Source organism: Prionailurus bengalensis, chromosome A3, assembly GCF_016509475.1.
Source record: "Prionailurus bengalensis isolate Pbe53 chromosome A3, Fcat_Pben_1.1_paternal_pri, whole genome shotgun sequence".
Classification (NCBI taxonomy): domain Eukaryota; kingdom Metazoa; phylum Chordata; class Mammalia; order Carnivora; family Felidae; genus Prionailurus; species Prionailurus bengalensis.
In genome coordinates this window covers 43744585-43763702 of record NC_057354.1, presented here as the reverse complement: position 1 = coordinate 43763702, position 19118 = coordinate 43744585, and the positions used below count along the sequence as shown (strand labels likewise).

The following is a 19118-nucleotide window of genomic DNA, read 5'->3' as shown; positions in this document are numbered from 1 at the left end:
ATAAACCATGCCCCCCCCAATGCACAGGAACCACAGACATTTTTCTCCAAAAAAGGCTGGGAGGTGGCAAGCATTCAGAGACTGACTACTAGATATCTCTTCAAAAACAATGTCCAGTGACCTCAGATTTTAGGCAATAATTTTCTGCTTTCTGATTTTTAAAACCGGGTTTGAATCCTAGTTCTGCCTCTTAGCAGCCATGTTACCTTAAGCTGCTGCTTAAGCTTTGTGCTGCAACTTCCTCAACATACCCAATGATAAAGATTAAATTACTTAACACATTAAAAAAAAAAAAACTGAGAGCAATACTGGCATGTGGGAAATTATATTGGGAGAGGCAGGGATGAAATTAGGAGGACACCAGATTTTGGCCTGGATGACAAGATAAATGGTAGACAGAAGGAACATTCTGATGGTGGGGCGGCAGGAGTTTAGTTTTAGTTTTCTGCATTTGAGAGGACCATCAGCTGCAATCTGTGAATGGACCCAAGCCAGTTTGATTTTGCGTAACTATTAGGTTCTTCTTGGTTGATAACAATAAGGACCCAAAATGGATGAGAGTCTGCTATTCTCCTATAGACTAGTATCAGGTTATACTAATGGCAAATCTCAGATCAACTTCTGCCATTCCGCAGTCTTTGATATTTAAGATAAGAATTTATTAGCAAACAGGCACAAAATAATTCACACAAACTGTTTTGTAAGGCTTACAGAGCCTTAGTACTCTGTCCCAGTGGCTGGACTGGGGACTATGTAGGTTTCAGACACTGTCTGTGAAGATTCAGGCTATGGTAGCTCAGTTGGTTAAGCGTCCAACTCTTGGTTTCGGCTCAGGTCATGATCTCAGGGTTCGTGGTATCGAGCACCACATCAGGTTCCCCACAGACAGTGCAGAGCCTGCTGGGGACTCTCTCTCTCTCCCTCTCTCTCTCTGCCCCTTCCCCACTTGCGTGCGCACATGCACTCTCTCTCTCAAAATAAATAAATAAACATAAAAGAAAAAGATTCACACTATGGACTCTGTCATTTCTCATACTGTATTCTTGTGAAGAGAGTATCTCAAAAGTATTTTATTCAATAAATACCAATGAAAAAAACATTATAACTTTAAACAGGTGACATACAGCTTTAAATTTATATAATACTTCTCCCACCTACTGCATCATTCCACTTCATAGCTTTCTAGCAAGGGAGGGAGAGACAAGGGGAAGAAAGAAATGTCCCTTCAGTTCTCATTCCTCTGCCCACTTGAAGGCTAAGTGGGCACATGAATTAAAGCCTTAAGAAGTGTTAAGCATCTATAAGAACCATTCAGGTTGCAAGAACTATCACAGATTTCCTTTCTCTATTTTAATTAAAAATTTTCCTTGAAGCTTAGAGAGAGCTGGCAGCAAATCCTGATGAGACAGTACTTTAGAAAAATGAGGATTCACAACCAACCTCAGGTGACACATGTACCGACACCTGGGACAAAACCCACTCCAGGAAACCATTCCGAACTGGTGAACAGGTCAGTCCAGGGCTCAGTGCAGTTATGCCACTACTCTGCTGCCACCCAGTGGCGTGTAGGCACCAACGCACCTCACGGGGAAAGGAGCCCAGAGGAAGAGCTTGGCTCTTGTAAAGGACATGTTCCCTGGAACACAAAGTCAAGGGAGAAGTGCTGTCGAGCCTACCACAGCACCAAGGACATGCAGTGTAAACAGATGCATTCTTGGGAAGGGATGCATTAAAATAGGTATCAGGTTACTACAGTGAAGTCCTTACTCCACCTCAGATTGAGAACTGCTCCAGGGATTCCAGTGAAACCAAAGCCAGAAGACAGACCCAAGAGAGTCCAGGCTTACCTGCTTTGGGTCAGAGGCAGCAGCGCCAGGTGCTGGGGACTCCAATTCTACAGTCACAGGCCCATCATTCTGAATGTGGACTTGCATGTAGGCACCAAACTTGCCATCTGAAAGAGCAATGCAAACAGTTATGAGAGAGGGAAGCCCCAGGTTACTCCTATCTAAAAAGCCACCCAGATCAATGGGATCAGAAACGGGAGGAATACGACTAGACAGTAACCATGGGGAAAGGTGATCAACTCCAAAAATAGGGAGGGAAATGAAAAATTAAACAGCAGGGGTGCCACTGCATGCCCTACAGACTTGGCAAGAATGAAAAGATCTGAGAACACCAGGGTGGGGACATGTGGGCTTACGGGACTATAAAATAGCGGGAAGGTAAATTGGTTTAACCACTTTGGAGGGCATGGTGGTGCTTGAAGAAACTCTACAAGTCTGGAATTCCCCCCTGAAGAGTCTACTCAGAAACTCTTATACAAAAGGAATGTTTAAGGGTGTTTATTATGGCAGTGTTTATAACAGAAAAAGTCGACACAATCTACCCCTCATTGGGGGATAAATGCATAAACTCTACTTTAATTCCTCAGTGGAATACTGTGTGGCAGCCATATCCATTATTTAATTAAATAATAATTAAGTTATTTATTATAAATATTAATAAATTATATACATATTACATATATATACATATTATATATATATATATATATATATATATATATATATATACCTCTCTCCAAAAAAATGTGAGCAGGAAAGGTGAATGCCAAACACAGGACAGGAGCCACATTCATACTGAAGAGAAGGCAGAGGATGGTGGGATTTGAGAAAGACAGACCTCAGATAAATATGACTAACTGGGTAGTGAGTACACTAGTATCTACTTTCTGCATGCTTCATAATTTAAAATTTTCAAACAAATTAAATAGAAAAGGAAAAAGATAAGGTGAGGAGGGAGGTCCTGCTTCCTCACTGTTGGAACCATTCAGCTCCCTAGGACTCATTTCAAAATGGCTATGGGCTGCCCCAGAAAAGAGCACCTCTCTATGTCCTATTTCAAACCTTCTAACACTCAAACCCACTCAATTGTGTCTATCAATCCCCAAATGCTAAATTACACTTATAAAGAAAGCCAAGGGGTGGCTGGATGGCTTAGTCGGTTGAGCATCAGACTCTTGTTCTTGACTCAGGTTAGGTTTCATGGTTTGTGAGATCAAGCCCTGCATCAGGCTCAGCACTACCAAAGCAAGCCTGCTTGGGATTCTCTCTCTCTCCCTCTGCCCCTCCTCACCTCAGTCTCTCTCAAAATAAATAAATAAACTTAAAAAAAAAAAAAAAAGCCAAGAATATGCCTTGAGAGATGATGCCATGGAATATCAGAATGTCAACTCCACACATCCAAGTACCAATGTTAAGCCCTGGGTCTAAACACTGTTGATGACACATACGGATGCTTACTCAAAGTAACACACTGGTCATGACAATTTCTCTCTAATAAATCCAAAGTAAGAGAAGAGCTGGGTCCTTGGGGCACCTGGGTGGTTCAGTCAGTTAAGCATCTGACTCTTGATTTCAGCTCAGATCATGATCTCACAGTTTGTGAGTTCCAGCCCTGAGATGGGGGTCTATGCTGACATCATGGGACCTACTTGGGATTCCCTCTCTCTCTCTCTCTCTCTCTCTCTCTCTGCCCCTCCCCTGCTTGTGCATGATTCTCTCTCCCTCTCTCTCTTCTCTGTCTCTCAACATAATCAAAACTAAAAACATTTAAAAAAGAAAGAAAGAAAAGAGTTGGGTCCAGAGTGAAATAGAAGTCCTCAGAAACTGAGAACCATCAGGAACTCTTCTGCTGCCACCCACCATTAAGGAGCAAAGAGAGCATATGAGATCCAGTCCACATTTGAAAATCGCTCACCGCTTTTCACTCATAGCAACCCTGTGCCAGGCATGGCGCTAGAGAGCAAAGACTCAGCTCAAAGGCACAGATAGCCCTGGCGCTCATGAACCCTGTGGTCTAGTATGGAAGACAGTTGGGCACATTGTGGTGACAATGCAGCATGGCAGAGACCTTGAGGGATTCTGGCTCTGCAGGCCAGAGGAGGGTACAAATCCCCCTTGGGGGATTCTTGGATAAAGCTTCACAAGGTCCAGGACTTGAAGGACAACAAAGACCCAGGCTGGAAGAGGACAGGCCCCGCCCCAACAAGTTCTGAGTCCTGGGGCAATTTTCCTGACCTCCCAATGGCTCAGTTTCTTGCCTGTATCACAGGGATGCTAACAAGAGGGACTAAATCACAGGGAAAATGTAATGAAACAGTGCATGCAAGTGCTTAGGACAGCGGCTCACATATGGTGTGTGCAAAACCAGCATTTGCTCTTGTTATTATAAGAAGTCATGTTTGAGAGGCTCCACACAACCAGAACCATGCTTCCCTGTGCCCTGCCAGGTATGCCTTGAATAAAGAATACCACGGTCACATACTTTTGGAAAACCACATTTGTTTGAACTCTCCCTTAGAGAATCACAAAGCACAGCAGCAAGTAATAGGCTGTCAAGACATCCTTGAGTAGAGAAATCTGTTTCGTTTCTTTACCCTGCTGGTTCCCAAACTCCCCTAGGCAAGGAGCTCTATTTTCAAACAAAACATCCTTTAGAGGGCAAACGACCCTCTGGGAGAGGTCGAGGAAAAGAAAAGCACTAAATGAACACACTAACCCAGGGCAGGCCAGCTTGGAGCCTTTCTGGCTCCTTTCCTTCCTGGAGAGCAGCTATGCTCTCAGGTCCTGGGGTCCCCCCAGTACCAGACCCACCATTGCATGAGGAGATCTCTGTGAGCATTTGCTCCTACCACAACTGCACAATTTTCATCTCTGATTCTTTCCCCTGGTATCACTCCCTCCAAAGATCCTTACCCTCATGGAGGGTCTTAGCAAAATGGGCACACCAATGTTTTCTTCAACGTACAGACAGCAGCATTAAAAAATACATTAGAAGCACCCACGTTGTTCACAACTTTTACAGGCAAGATTAACTTAGTTCCTACTGGGTAGCCCAATGTGCTCAAACAATGGTGACTTTTCTTGAACTCCTATCAGATTAAAGTGGCCATTCAAATCTACAGAGCGTTTGTTTTATCCATGTCAGACTAGCAAAAAAGACATCAGCTGGGAAGGAAATCATGTGTTTAATTGCATGCTAAAATTATGGCTACAATTAGTAGCAAATTTCAGCCGCTGCACTCCTCAGGGAAGATGAAGGCAGACTTAGGAGGAAAGGAATTATTTCCAACCTTGAATTTCTGTTGCCAGGATTACAGCATATGCTTCACCGTGTTTATCATTCCAAGTAGTGAGAAATTTATCTTCTTTTCCTGTTTTTCTTCAGTTATGAACAGAACTATTATCTGAACTTCCATTTGTACAGACAATAAATCCAAAGACATGTTTTAAGAGGTCTTAACATGGGTACATTTTTTACAGTTCAGATCAAAGAGTAAAGCCCCATGAAAAATTATACTGGCCAGGGGAAATAAAAACATTTTTAAAAAATAATCTTAAAAGACAGCAACAAATCTGCAAAACTACATCTGGGCTCAAGTGGTGATATGATCAAGTCGTCCTTAAATATAAGTCCCAGGGTTCTATCCAGAGCTGGAGGAGAAGCACGTGTCAGGCATGTTTGTGCCACATGCTCCAGCTGGAAAACTCCCAGCTATGAGCCCCAAACCTGCTGTGACCTGGTTTCCAGCAGCCACTATCCAAGGGCCTTACCAGCTCCAAACCAATGCGCCCCGTTAATGTGCAAAGGCTGACATCCCTCCCTTTCAACAATGCTTGACTGACAGTCACCACTCCCCGAGAAGCCCTGCCCTGCCTCTCCGTGCCCATTTGTTCAAGGATGATAGCAGGACAGTCACCACAAGGAAGATGCATGTTAGTACAGGCATGGCACTGGGTCCACAGCCAGGCAGTCAGAGTACAGGAAATCTGAGTCTCTGTTACTACTGTCATTCCCACCACTCTCCATGGTAGAATATGGACAAATGGGGGCAGGGAGAGTGCAGGGGGCAAGAAAACCACACCGAAAGAACATGCTACTGAAGAAAAATGGAGAACAAAAGGCATGATGGTCATTTCTTGGCCTGGCTGGGAGCAAGCCCACTCATTCTGCTTTCCAGAGCCAGCCTGCAATGGCCAAGATCAGGCTAGGACTCAGCCTACCTCTAGGGACCAGCCTACCTTTGGGCCAGCCCATCTAAGTACATCCCCAAAGGCAGCTCCCTCTGTCACTAAGGCAAAGTCCTCACCACCAAGGCTACCTCTTTGTTCTACCTTAAAGCTATTCAGAGCCTGGGCAGGAACAGAAGAGGGTTATTTTTTTTTAATGTTTATTTATTTTTGACAGAGAGAGACAGAGCATGAACAGAGGAGGAGCAGAGAGAGAGAGAGAGAGAGAGAGAGAGAGAGAGAGAGACAGAATCCAAAGCAGGCTCCAGGCTCTGAGCTGTCAGCAGAGAGCCTGACACGGGGCTTGAACTCACAGACCGCGAGATTATGACCTGAGCCAAAGTTGGATGCTCAACCGAGCCACCCAGGCACCCCAGAAGAGAGTTATTGATGGGGGACCCAACATCGGGTGCATAGGCTGGGAACCAAGAAATCAAGAAAATGTGTGGAAGTGAGGTACTCAAAATAAGCATGTGGCAAGGCGAAGGCCACTGCAGCTAAAGGAGTGTGGTCTAGACCCACAGGCTTGCATCACACCTGGAGCCCAGAGGAGTGTGACCCTGGTGGGCCACAAGTACTATGGCAGCTCTGTCCACCAGCACAGAACTGCTTCTCTAGAGTGCTCCTGGCCCTATATCCCCAGAGGGCTCAGCCAGTTCAGGGTGCCACCAGTAGGGCACGGATTCCCAGGTGGGCTGATCTGGCTCAAGGGAGCCTGTAAAGCAGAGGCATGGGCTCTGGGAGCCATCAGCAAAGACCAGCAGCTCCAGCAATGGCACTTCCTAAATGACTTAGCTGGGAAATTATTCAGTTATCAGAGAAAGAGTACATGGCAGGCCCTGTCAGCCAAGTTTCTCTGAGAATGAGAGCCAAGCCTAGGTCGACAGCATTAGAACCACTGTCAGATTCCATTCCATGTCCAGGCCCATGGAGGGAACTCAAACAGCGATCTCTGGAACTTGTGGCTTCTCCTCAGACTCTGTCCCCCTTACCAGTGGTCTCTGCTTATCTGTGCTTATCTCTGTTGTGGTTCAATCCACTCAAGAGAAATACCACCTCTGAGCAGCAGATGTCTCACGTGTGGGATTCCATGGCCAGAGAAAATGGGGAACGAGTCCCGTGGCCCAGGATGGAAAGTGCCTACTCCCAGGAGTCAGGGTACCTGTCACCAAAGGGGGCCAGCCCAATTCCAAACCAAAGAGCTGGAAACAGGGGCTTCCAGGGGAAATGGCCTACAATTAATCTCTCACTAGGATATTAAACTCTCATCTGAGCTAAAGTTCTGAAGTCAGATTCAAGGCAATTGTTATAGCCCTCCTTGCATTACATGGAAGCTCAAGGCAAAGTTTTCTCTGACCATCAGGGCTTTGCTTGGATATCTCTGAGCTATACTGGGGTCCCAGGCATCATTCTATCTGGGATAACTGCATGGAAGGCAACCAGGTCTCCACACTGAGGCACCAGTGAGCCTGTGTGGGGACAATGTAATGTCTGAGGCCCCAGCGGACCTACATGGGCCTTGTGCAATGCCTGTGCAGACCTACTGAAAGAGCCTGATCCCACGGGGCAAGGACACCCTTCCACCACCATATCATCACTCAGGGGCTCCCATGAGGCTCGGCCAGTTAACGTGTCTGACTCTTGGTTTCAACTCAGGTCATGATCTTCCGGTTTGAGGGTTCAAGCCCCACATCAGGCCCTGTGTTGATAGTTCAGCCTGCTTGGGATTCACTCTCTCTCTCCCTCTCTCTGCCCCTCCCCTGCTCATTCTCTCTCTCTCTCTCTCTCTCTCTCTCTCAAAATAAATAAACATTTAAAAAAAAAAAAAAAGTCTGTCCAGCAAACAATCCCTTAAAGCAAGGTCAAAGAACAAATAACAAAATGGATGAAAAATATCTACAACTCACAGCATATATTAAAAGCTCACAGAAATAGGGGTGCCTGAGTGCCTCAATTGGTTAAGCATCCAACATTGGCTCAGGTCATGATCTCATGGTTTGTGGATTTGAGCCCTGAGTGAAGCTCTGTACTGACAGCTCAGAGCCTGGAGCCTGCTTTGGATCCTGTGTCTCCCTCTCTTCCTGTCACTCCCACACTCGTGCTCTGTCTCTCTGTCTCTCACAAATAAATGTTTAAAAAAAAAAGGAGCGGGGGGCAAGATGGCAGAACAGCATGTAAGTTTTTTTGCATCTCTCGTCTTTGAAATGCAGCCAGGTCAACACTAAACCATCTTGCATACCTTGAAAACTGATTTGAGGATTAACACAACAATTAGCACAACGTGAACCACAGAAATCAGCAGGTACATGGCATGGAGAGGTGAACTGGGGGATAGAGAAGCTGCGGAGGGCAGGGAACTGTTTCTGCTTGCGGAGAGAGGACAGAGACGGGGTGGAGGGGGGAGGGAAGTAACGGGAAAGCACCCCCACCTCCATAAGCAGTTGGAAAGGAAAGGAAAAGTATGCAAGGGACTGAACAACAAAGAGAGAAAGGCGAAAGGGAGGGTTTAAATTCCATTAAGACTCTATAAACAGGGGGAGTGCAGAGTCTGAAACTCCACAGCTTGATAACTGGCGTTGCTCTAGTGGGAAGGGCAAATTCCCAAGAGCAGAGAGCGAGGTCCAAGGGGTCCTCGGGCCACAGAGGGAGAGGCAATTCCCCTGCTGGGAGGACATTTGGTAGAGGCTGTGCGGCTCCCCAACAGGCAAAGGTCCCAGCAGACCCTGGGGAACCACATTTGCTGGTGTTGGAACAAGGACGTTAAGGGGGAAGTCTCATGTCAGATGTGTGTTGTGATTTTCCATAATCCCCGAAATGCTGCTGCTACACGATTGTGTGAACTTTTTCTGGGGCAGGCTGGCATGTAGCCACAGTCTCTGGGCATTGGCCGCAGCATGATCCCACGAACATTCCTGGGGTCAGGTGGGCACCCAGCCATTGCTTGGTGAGATCCTCCGTTGGAGGGTGAGAACAGGTCATAGCTGCAGTCCTTCAGATGTGAGGGGTTGGGAAACAGCTGCATCTGAGATAAAACTCAGGAGGGAGGTGGAGCCTGGCAGCCTGACAGCTTGATCACGGACAGTGTAAAAGCTGGAGTGAACAGAAGCCAAAGACAAAGGCAGGTGCTTGATTGCCAGGAGGGGAGAAAACAGAGCTCTGATACTAGAGACTGGGTAGCGGGGTGACATCATTTTCACCCCTCCTATGTATGCACATACACGACTACATGCACCACAACGGTCCACCCCAGTAAACTAAGCAGCGCCATCTAGTGAAGAACAGAGCACTAAGCCCCACCCAACTGGGCCAACTATGCTCTTGAGGAACACACAAGTCTCTCCGCCTGTTTAGTTTACAGACCATAAAGTGCTTCATAGTTTGACTTCTAGGGGAAACCGATGTAATTTTAATCATATTTTAGTCTGTTTGCTGGTCCATCTATTTAATTTTTTTCTTTCTTATTCTTGAATACAGAAAGAGAAAAAAATCATTTTTATTTTCCATTTTTATTAAAAAGATTTTTATTTAATTTTTTCCTAGTATGTTTTTTATTTTTTTGTAAATTTTTTTTTTTTTGTAAATTTTTTTTTCAACGTTTATTTATTTTTGGGACAGAGAGAGACAGAGCATGAACGGGGGAGGGGCAGAGAGAGAGGGAGACACAGAATCGGAAACAGGCTCCAGGCTCTGAGCCATCAGCCCAGAGCCCGACACGGGGCTCGAACTCACGGACCGCGAGATCGTGACCTGGCTGAAGTCGGACGCTTAGCCGACTGCGCCACCCAGGCGCCCCTGTAAATTTTTTAAATTCTAGTTTATGTTCATCATTTCATTTTGTTTTACTGTATTCATTTTTTTCAAATTTTCAAATGTTTTCCTTTTTATTTTTTCCTTTTTTTTTCTTATCTTTTCCTTTTTTCTCTAATCTATCAAGCTCCTTTCAACAAGCAGACCATAACACACCTAGGATCTACCATCCTTTATTGATTTTTTTGTGTTGTTTTTAATTATTTTTTTCTCTGTTAATTCCTTTTCTTCCTTCAAAATGACAAAATGAAGGAATTCACCCCAAAAGAAAGAATAGGAAGAAATGACAGCCAGGGACTTAACACAGATACAAGCAAGATGTCTGAACCAGAATTTAGAATCACGATAATAAGAATACTAGCTGGGGTTGAAAACAGAATCCCTTTCTGTGGATTCTAATTTCATCCTAAAGTAGTAGAATACACATTCTTCTCCAGTGCACATGGAACATTCTCCAAAACAGATCACATAGTGGAACACAAGAAGTAAAAGTGAGTCAGGATGAAATAAAAAATTCTATAACTGAGCTACAATCTCAAATGGGAGCCACAGCAGCAAGGATGGATGAAGCATAGAAGTGAATCAGCGATACAGAGGACAAACTTCTGGAGAAAAACGAAGCAGAAAAAAAGAGGAAGACTAAGGCAAAAGAGCACGATTTAAGAATTCGAGAAATCAGTGACTCATTAAAAAGGAGTAACATCAGAATCATAGGGGTCCCAGAAGAGGAAGAGAAAAAGGGGTAGAAGGGTTATGTGAGCAAATCATAGCAGAAAACTTCCCTAACCTGGAGACAGACACAGACATCAAAATCCAGGAAACACAGAGGACTCCCAATAGATTCAACAAAAACCGACCATCAACAAGCCATATCATAGTCAAATTTACAAAATACTCAGGCAAGGAAAGAATCAGGAAAGCAGCAAGTGAAAAAAAAAAAAGTCCTTAACCTACAAGGGAAGACAGATCAGGTTCACAGCAGACCTATCCACAAAAAGTTGGCAGGCAATAAAGGAGTGGCAGGATATATTAAGTGTGCTCAATTGGAAATATGCAGCCAAGAATTCTTTATCCGGCAAGGCTGTCATTCAAAATAGAAGGAGAGATAAAAAGTTTCCCAGAAAAACAAAAATTAAAGGAGTTTATGACCACTAAACCAGCCCTGCAAGAAATTTTAAGGGGAACTCTCTGAAGGGAGAAAATGCAAGAAAAAAAAAAAAAAAAGACCAAAAGCAACAAAGACTAGAAAGGAACAGAGAACAACACAAGAAACCTCAACTCTACAATCAACATAATGGCAATAAATTCACATATTTCAGTACTCATTCTAAACGTCAATGGACTAAATGCTTCAATCAAAAGACATAGGGTATCAGAATGGATAAGAAAACAAAATCTGTCTATATGCTGTTTACAAGAGACCCACTTTAGACCTAAAGACACCTTCAGATTAAAAGTAAGGATATGGAGAATAATCTATCATGCTAATGGTCACCAAAAGAAAGCCGGATTATATCAGACAATCTAGACTTTAAAATAAAGACTGTAACAAGAGATGAAGAAGGGCATTATATCATAATTAAGGGGTGTATCCACCAAGATCTAACCATTGTAAACATTTATGCTCCAAACGTGGAAACATCCAAATATATAAATCAATTAATCACAAACATAAAGAAATTAATGAATAATAATACTGTAATACTAGGGGACTTCAACACCCCACTTACAACAATGGACAGATCATCTAAACAGAAAATCAACAAAGAAACAGGGCTTTGAATGACACACTGGACCAGATGGCCTTAACAGATATATTCAGAACATTTCATCCTAAAGCAGAATACACATTCTTCTCCAGTGCACATGGAAAATTCTCCAGAATAGATCACATGGTGAGACACAAATCAGCCCTCAACAAGTACAAAAAGATCAAGATCATACCGTGCATATTTTCAGACCACAACGCTATGAAACTCGAAACCAACCACAAAAAAAATGTGGAAAGATAACAAATACTTGGAGACTAAAGACCATCCTACTAAAGACTGCACAGGCTAACCAAGAAGTTAAAAAGGAAATTAAAAAGTATATGGAAGCCAATGAAAATGATAACACCACAGCCCAAAACCTCTGGGATGCAGCAAAGGCAGTCATAAGAGGAAGTATGTAGCAATCCAGGCCTTCCTAAAGAAGGAAGAAAGGTCTCAGTTACACAACCTAACCTTACACCTTAAATAGCTGTAAAAAGAATAGCAAATAAAACCCCAAACCAGCAGAAGACAGGAAATAATAAAGATTAGAGCAGAAATCAATGCTATCAAAACCAAAACAAAAAACAACAACAACAACAACAACAAAACAGTGGAACAGATCAATGAACCAGGAGCTGGTTCTTTGCAAGAATTAACAAAATTGATAATCTCCTAGCCAGTTTGATCAAAAAGAAAAAGGAAAGGACCCAAATAAATAAAATCAAGAATGAAAGAGGAGAGACCACAACCAACACAGCAGCAATACAAACAATAAGACAATATTATGAGCAATTATACACCAATAAAATGGGTAATCTGGAAGAAATGGACAAATTCCTAGAAACATATACACTACCAAAACTGAAACAGCAAGAAATACAAAAACTGAACAGACCATAACCAGTAAAAAAAAAAAATTAGTGGCCAAAAATCTGCCAAAAAATAAGAGTCCAGGGCTGGATGGCTTTCCAGGCGAATTCTACCAAACATTTAAGGAAGAGTTAAAACCTATTCTCTTGAAGTGTTCCAAAAAACAGAAATGGAAGGACAGCTTCCAAACTCTTTCTATGAAGCCAGCATCACCTTGATTCCAACCAGACAGAGACCCCACTAAAAAGGAGAACTGTAGACCAATTTCCCTGATGAACATGGATGCAAAAATCCTCAACAAGATACTAGCCAACTGGATCCAACAATACATTAAGAGAATTATTCACCACAACCAAGTGGGATTTATACCTGGGATGCAGGGCTGATTCAATATCCACTAAACAATTAACGTGATGTATCACATCAATAAAATAAAGGACAAGAACCACATGATCTTCTCAATAGATGCAGAGAAAGCATTTGACAAAATACAACATCCTTTCTTGATAAAACCCTCAAGAAAGTAGGGATAGAAGGATCATACCTCAAGATCATAAAAGCCATACATGAAAGACCCACCGCTAATATCCTCAATGGGGAAAAAGTGAGAGCTTTGCCCCCTAAGGTCAGGAACATAACAGGGATGTCCACTCTCACCACTGTTATTCAATATAGTATTGGAAGTCCTAGCTTCAGCAATCAGACAACAAAAAGGAATAAAAGGCATCCAAATTGGCAAGGAGGTAGTCAAACGTTCACTCTTCGCACACGACATGATACTCTAATGGAAAACCCAAAAGATTCCACCTAAAAACTGTTGGAACTGATTCATGAATTCAGCAAAGTAGCAGGTTATAAAGTCAATGCACAGAAATAGGTTGCATTCCTATACCCCAACAATGAAGCAACAGAAAGAGAAATTAAGGAATCGATCCCATTTACAATTGCACCAAAAACCATAAAATACCTAGGAATGAATCTAACCAAAGAGATGAAAAATCTGTACACTGAAAACTATAAAAAGCTTATGAAAGAAATTGAAGAAGACACAAAAGAGGAAAAATATTCCATGATCCTGAATAGGAAGAATATTGTTAAGATGTCAATATTACCCAAAGCAATCTACATATTCAATGCGCAATCCCTATCAAAATAACACTAGCATTCTTCACAGAGCTAGAATAATCCTAAAATTTGTATGGAACCAGAAAAGACCCTGAATAGCCAAAGCGATCTTGAAAAAGAAAACTAAAGCTGGAGGCATCACAATCCCGGACTTCAAGATGTATTACAAAACCGTAATCATCAAGACAGCATGGCTGGCACAAAAACAGACACTCAGATCAGTGGAACAGAACAGAGAACCCAGAAATGGACCCACAAACGTATAGCCAACTAATCTTTGACAAAGCAGGAAAGAATATCCAATGGAATAAAAACAGTCTCTACAGCAAATGGTGCTGGGAAAAATGGACAACGACATGCAAAAGAATGAACCTGGACCACTTTCTTACACTAGACACAAAAATAAACTCAAAATGAAGGACCTAAACATTACAACAGGAAGTCATCAAAATCCTCAAGGAGAAAGCAGGCAAAAACCTCTTTGACCTCGGCCACAGCAACTTCTTACTCAACATGTCTCTGGAGACAAGGGAAACCAAAGCAAAAATGAACTACTGGGACCTCATCAAAATAAAAACCTTCTGCACAGCAAAGGAAACAATCAACAGAACTACAAGGCAACCGACAGAATGGGAGAAGATATTTGCAAATGACATATCAGATAAAGGGTTAGTATCCAAAATCTATAAAGAACTTACCAAACTCAACACCCAAAAAGCAAATAATCCAGTGAAGAAATGGGCAAAAGACATGAATAGACACTTCTCCAAAGAAGTCATCCAGATGGCCAACCGACACATGAAAAAATGCTCAACATCATTCATCATCAGGGAACTACAAATCAAAAACCACAATGAGATACCACCTCACACCTGTCAGAATGGCTAACATTAACAACTCAGGCAACAACAGATGTTGGCGAGGATGCGGAGAAAGAGGATCTCTTTTACATTGTTGGTGGGGATGCAAGCTGGTGCAGCCACTCTGGAAAATAGTATGGAGGTTCCTCAAAAAACTAAAAATAGAACTACCCTACAACCCAGCAATCGCACTACTAGGCATTTATCCACGCGGGACAGGTGTGCTGTTTCGAAGGGACACATGTACCCCCATGTTTATAGCAGCACTATCAACAGTAGTCAAAGTATGGAAAGACTACACTGCCCATATGGAAAATGTCCACTGACCAATGAATGGATAAAGAATACGTGGTATATATACGTACATATGTATGTATACACATATGCATATACTTACATATGCATTATATGTATATGTATACATGTACATATACACATACGTATATACATTTATACATACATGTGTACATGCATACATATGTACATACACATATATACGTATATATGTATGCTGCACACACACACACACACATACACACAATGGAATACTACCAGGTGATGAAAAAGAATGAAATCTTTCCATTTGCAACAATGTCAATGGAACTAGAGAGTATTATGCTAAGCAAAGTAATTCAGTCAGAGAAAGAGATCATATTTTTTCACCATATGTGGAATCAAGAAACACAACAGATAACAGAGGGGAAAGGAAGGAAAAATAAAGGATTTTTTAAAACAGAGAGGGAGGCAAACCATAAGAGACTCTCAAATACGGAGAACAAACTGAGGGTTGCTGGAGGGGAGGTGGGTAGAGGAATGTGTTAAATGGGTGATGGGCATTGAGGAGGGCACTTTTTGGGATGAGCACTGGGTATCATACGTAAGAGATAAATCACTGGGTCTACTCCTGAAGCCAAGATTACACTGTATGTTAATGAAATTGAATTTAAGTTTTAAAAAATAATAACGGTGAGTTGAAAGATACCGAAAATTTGTTCTTATAAGCAATAGATACTCTTACTGCTTCAGACAGAAAACTGGTTGATATAAAATCGAAAGGACATCATGATGATGTGGTAGTTAGTTAAGAGCGGGAATCTATAACTCAACTGCTTGGCTTGAATTCTAGCTTTGTCATTTGTGATTTTTGACCTCTCTGTGCCTCAGCTTTCTCATCTGCAACACAGGGATAACACTGTAGGGTTTTCGTGATGACTGAATGCAGTAACAGACTACAACCTAAAGCATAGTAAGTGCTACATGAATGTTGGCTATCGTAGTTTGTGGAGTTCCAGGGAAATTCCAAGCTCTGACAGAGCCATGGAAGAATTATTTGAAAAGTTAAGTGAAAATATTGAAAAGACAAGCTATCATCTGAGGAAAGTGTTCTATGTTGGAAAAAAAGTATTTTAGAGGCAAACATCTTAGAAATGATGTATATCCAACTAAGAAAAATCAGTAACAATTATAAAGCAACAAATGATTGATAATTGGTTGGAAAGAAAAGAGAGGAAGAAGAGGAGAAGAAAAAGGAGGAAAAGAATAGGTTGCCAGGGTAAGTTTCTCTGTTATTTATCATTCGAGAATTTCAGAGGCATTCATAAACACCAAAATCAGAAATAAAGAATGTTGGAAAAGACAACTTTAATTTTTAATACTGTTAAAAGGTACTTAGACAATGAAGTTCTTTGTTTCTGGAAAGAGATTCCCAATGAAGAGATATCTTTTGTTTAAACTTCACTGGACACTTCCTTTTCTATGTAAGGTCTTTGGGATCTTACAGATAGATATTTTATATTTTTTCATATATATGATTTATTACATACGTGATACATACATAAAGAAGTATAATAAAAAATGAACATGTATGGAACTGTCATCCACTTAACAGTTGGAATTGTATCCATATGTGTCCTTTCCCTAGCTCATTCATTCCCTAGCTTCTTTATCAATATATTGTTTAGCTGTTCTTATTTTTAAGCATTTTTTTAAATGTTATCATGCTGTATGTATTATTCTATGACTTATTGTTCTCATTTAGCATTCAAGTATTCATCTATAATGATACATGAATGGTAACTTCATTTATTTTCACCTACATTGAAAAGATATTCCACAATTAATCATATTCCTGTCAATGGCATTTTGATTGTTTCAGATTTTTTGCTCTTACAAACAGTGCTACTTGGAACATTCTTGCATTTGTCTTTTTTTTCTAGCTTTATCAATCTATAATTGACAAATAAAAATTGTATGTATTTATGGTTAAAAAAAAAAAAAAACCAGTAAAGAAATAGGCAGAAGACACAAATACACGTTTTACCAAAGAAGACATCCAGATTGCTAACAGACACATGAAACAATGTTCAACATCACTTACCATCAGGGAAATACAAATCAAAACCACAATGAGGTACCACCTCACATCTGTCAGAATGGCTAAAATGAACAACACAAGAAATAGGTGTGGGCAAAGACACAGAGAATGGGGAACCCTCTGACACTGCTGGTGGGAATGCAAACTGGTGCAGCCACTCTGGAAAACAGTGTGGAGGTTCCTCAAAAAGTTAAAAACAGAACTACCCTACAACCCAGCACTATTAAGTATTCACCCAAACGATACAGATTCGAAGGGGTACCTGCATCTCAATGGTTACAGCAGTATTATCCACAAGAGCCAAATTATGGAAAGAGCCCAAATGTCTACTGACTGATGAATAGATACAGACAATGTAGTATACACAAAGACACACACACACATACACACACCACTCATATACACAAAATGGAATATTACTCGGCCATCAAAAAGAATGAAATCTTGGGGCGCCTGGGTGACTCAGTCGGTTAAGTGTCTGACTTCAGCTCAGGTCATGATTTCACAGTTTTTGAGTTCAAGTCCCGCATCAGGCTCTGTGCTGACAGCTCTGAGCCTGGAGCCTACTTCAAAATCTGTGACTCCCTCTCTTTCTGCCCCTCCACCACTCATGCTCTGTCTCTGTCTCTCAAAAAATAAACAAACGTTAAAAAAATTTTTTTTAAAAATGAAATCTTGCCATTTGCAATGACGTGGACTGAACTAGAGTGTATTGTATCACATGAAATAAGTACCTATGATTTCACTCATATGTGGAGTTTAAGAAACAAGCAGATGAACACATGGGAAGGGGAGGGGAAAAAAGATACAGGATGCCTGGGTGGTTCAGTCGGTTGAGTGTCCCACTCTTGATTTCAGCTCAGGTCATGATTCCAGGGTCATGGGATTTAGCTCTGCACTGCAAGTGGAGCTTGCTTAAGATTCTCCCTCTCTCCCTCTTCTCCTCTCCCCAGCTCCAGCCCTCTCTCTCTCTAAAACTTAAAAAAAAAAAAAAATTAATATTTTATCAAAAAAGAGAGAGAGAAAGAAAAATGCAAATCAAAACCACAGTGATGCACTTCACACCCAGTAGGATGCCTATAATCATTAAAAAAAGAAAAAAAGGAAACAACACGTGTTGGCAAAGATGCAGAGAAATCAGAACCCTCACTGCTGGTGGGAATGCAAAATGTCACTGTGGTAAACAATTTGGCAGTGCCTCACTAAACTAAACAGAATTACTGTATGATCCAGCAATTCCACGTCTGAGTATATAACCAACAAAATGGAAAGTGAGTGTTCAAACAAAAAGTTGTACACGAGTTTACAGCAGCCCTATTCACAACAGCTAAAAGGTTGGGAACAAGCTAGGTGTCCAACAATGAATGCACAGATAAACAAAACATGATATATTCATGCAATGGAATATTCTTCATGCAAAGAAATGAAGTATTGATAAATGTTACAATGTATGCATATAGACACGCACAATGTATGTTCAAAGGATGAACCTTGAATACATTATGCTAAGACAAAGAAGCCAGACACAAAAGGCTGCATATTGTATGGTTCCATTTGTACAAAACATCCAGATGAGGCAAATCCAGAGACCAAAAGCAGATTCATGGTTTCTAGGCCTAGGAGTGGGGGAGAATGGGGAGTGATTGGTTAATGGGTACAGGTCTCCTTATTTAGGGTGATGAAAATGTTTTGAAACTAGACAGTGGTGATGGTTGCACAACACTGTGAATACACTATCAATGAACTCTATGCTTTAAAATGCTTCATTTCATGTTATGTTTATTTTACCACAATAAAAAAAATGTTAATTTTAGAAAGAATACTGGGGGCGCCTGGGTGGCGCAGTCGGTTAAGCATCCGACTTCAGCCAGGTCACGATCTCGCGGTCCGGGAGTTTGAGCCCCGCGTCGGGCTCTGGGCTGATGGCTCAGAGCCTGGAGCCTGTTTCCGATTCTGTGTCTCCCTCTCTCTCTACCCCTCCCCCGTTCATGGTCTGTCTCTCTCTGTCCCAAAAATAAATAAACATTGAAAAAAAAAAATTTTTTTTTAAAAAAGAAAGAATACTGAAAATAAAAAATAAGTGACTGATTTAAAGCTCAAATGACAAGCTAAACTCCAGACTGGATACAGTCAAAGAAAAATTAGTAAACTGGAGGATCCCCTCAGGGCACAACAAAGAGAGAGAAAGCAACTGAGATACCATATCATGTACACTATTCATTTGTTTTATAGACCCTTTGTTTGCACAAAATAT

The 19118-nt window shown here is 41.6% G+C and overlaps 1 protein-coding gene across 4 annotated transcripts in view; it reads right to left on the bottom strand.

Annotated features, from left to right (window-relative positions):
* Positions 1–19118, bottom strand: part of DTD1 (D-aminoacyl-tRNA deacylase 1) — a 211408-nt gene that overhangs the window by 177840 nt on the left and 14450 nt on the right. For 3 of the 4 annotated variants that reach the window (XR_006300877.1, XM_043602971.1, XM_043602972.1), the window contains exon 4: positions 1848–1954. Coding sequence is in view for 3 of the 4 variants with exons in the window: in XM_043602971.1 (XP_043458906.1) it covers positions 1848–1954 (107 nt within the window). In the remaining variant the exon portion in view is untranslated. Of the gene's footprint in view, positions 1–1124; positions 1127–1847; positions 1955–19118 lie in introns of all 4 variants that reach the window. The other variant, XM_043602973.1, reaches the window with a different exon arrangement.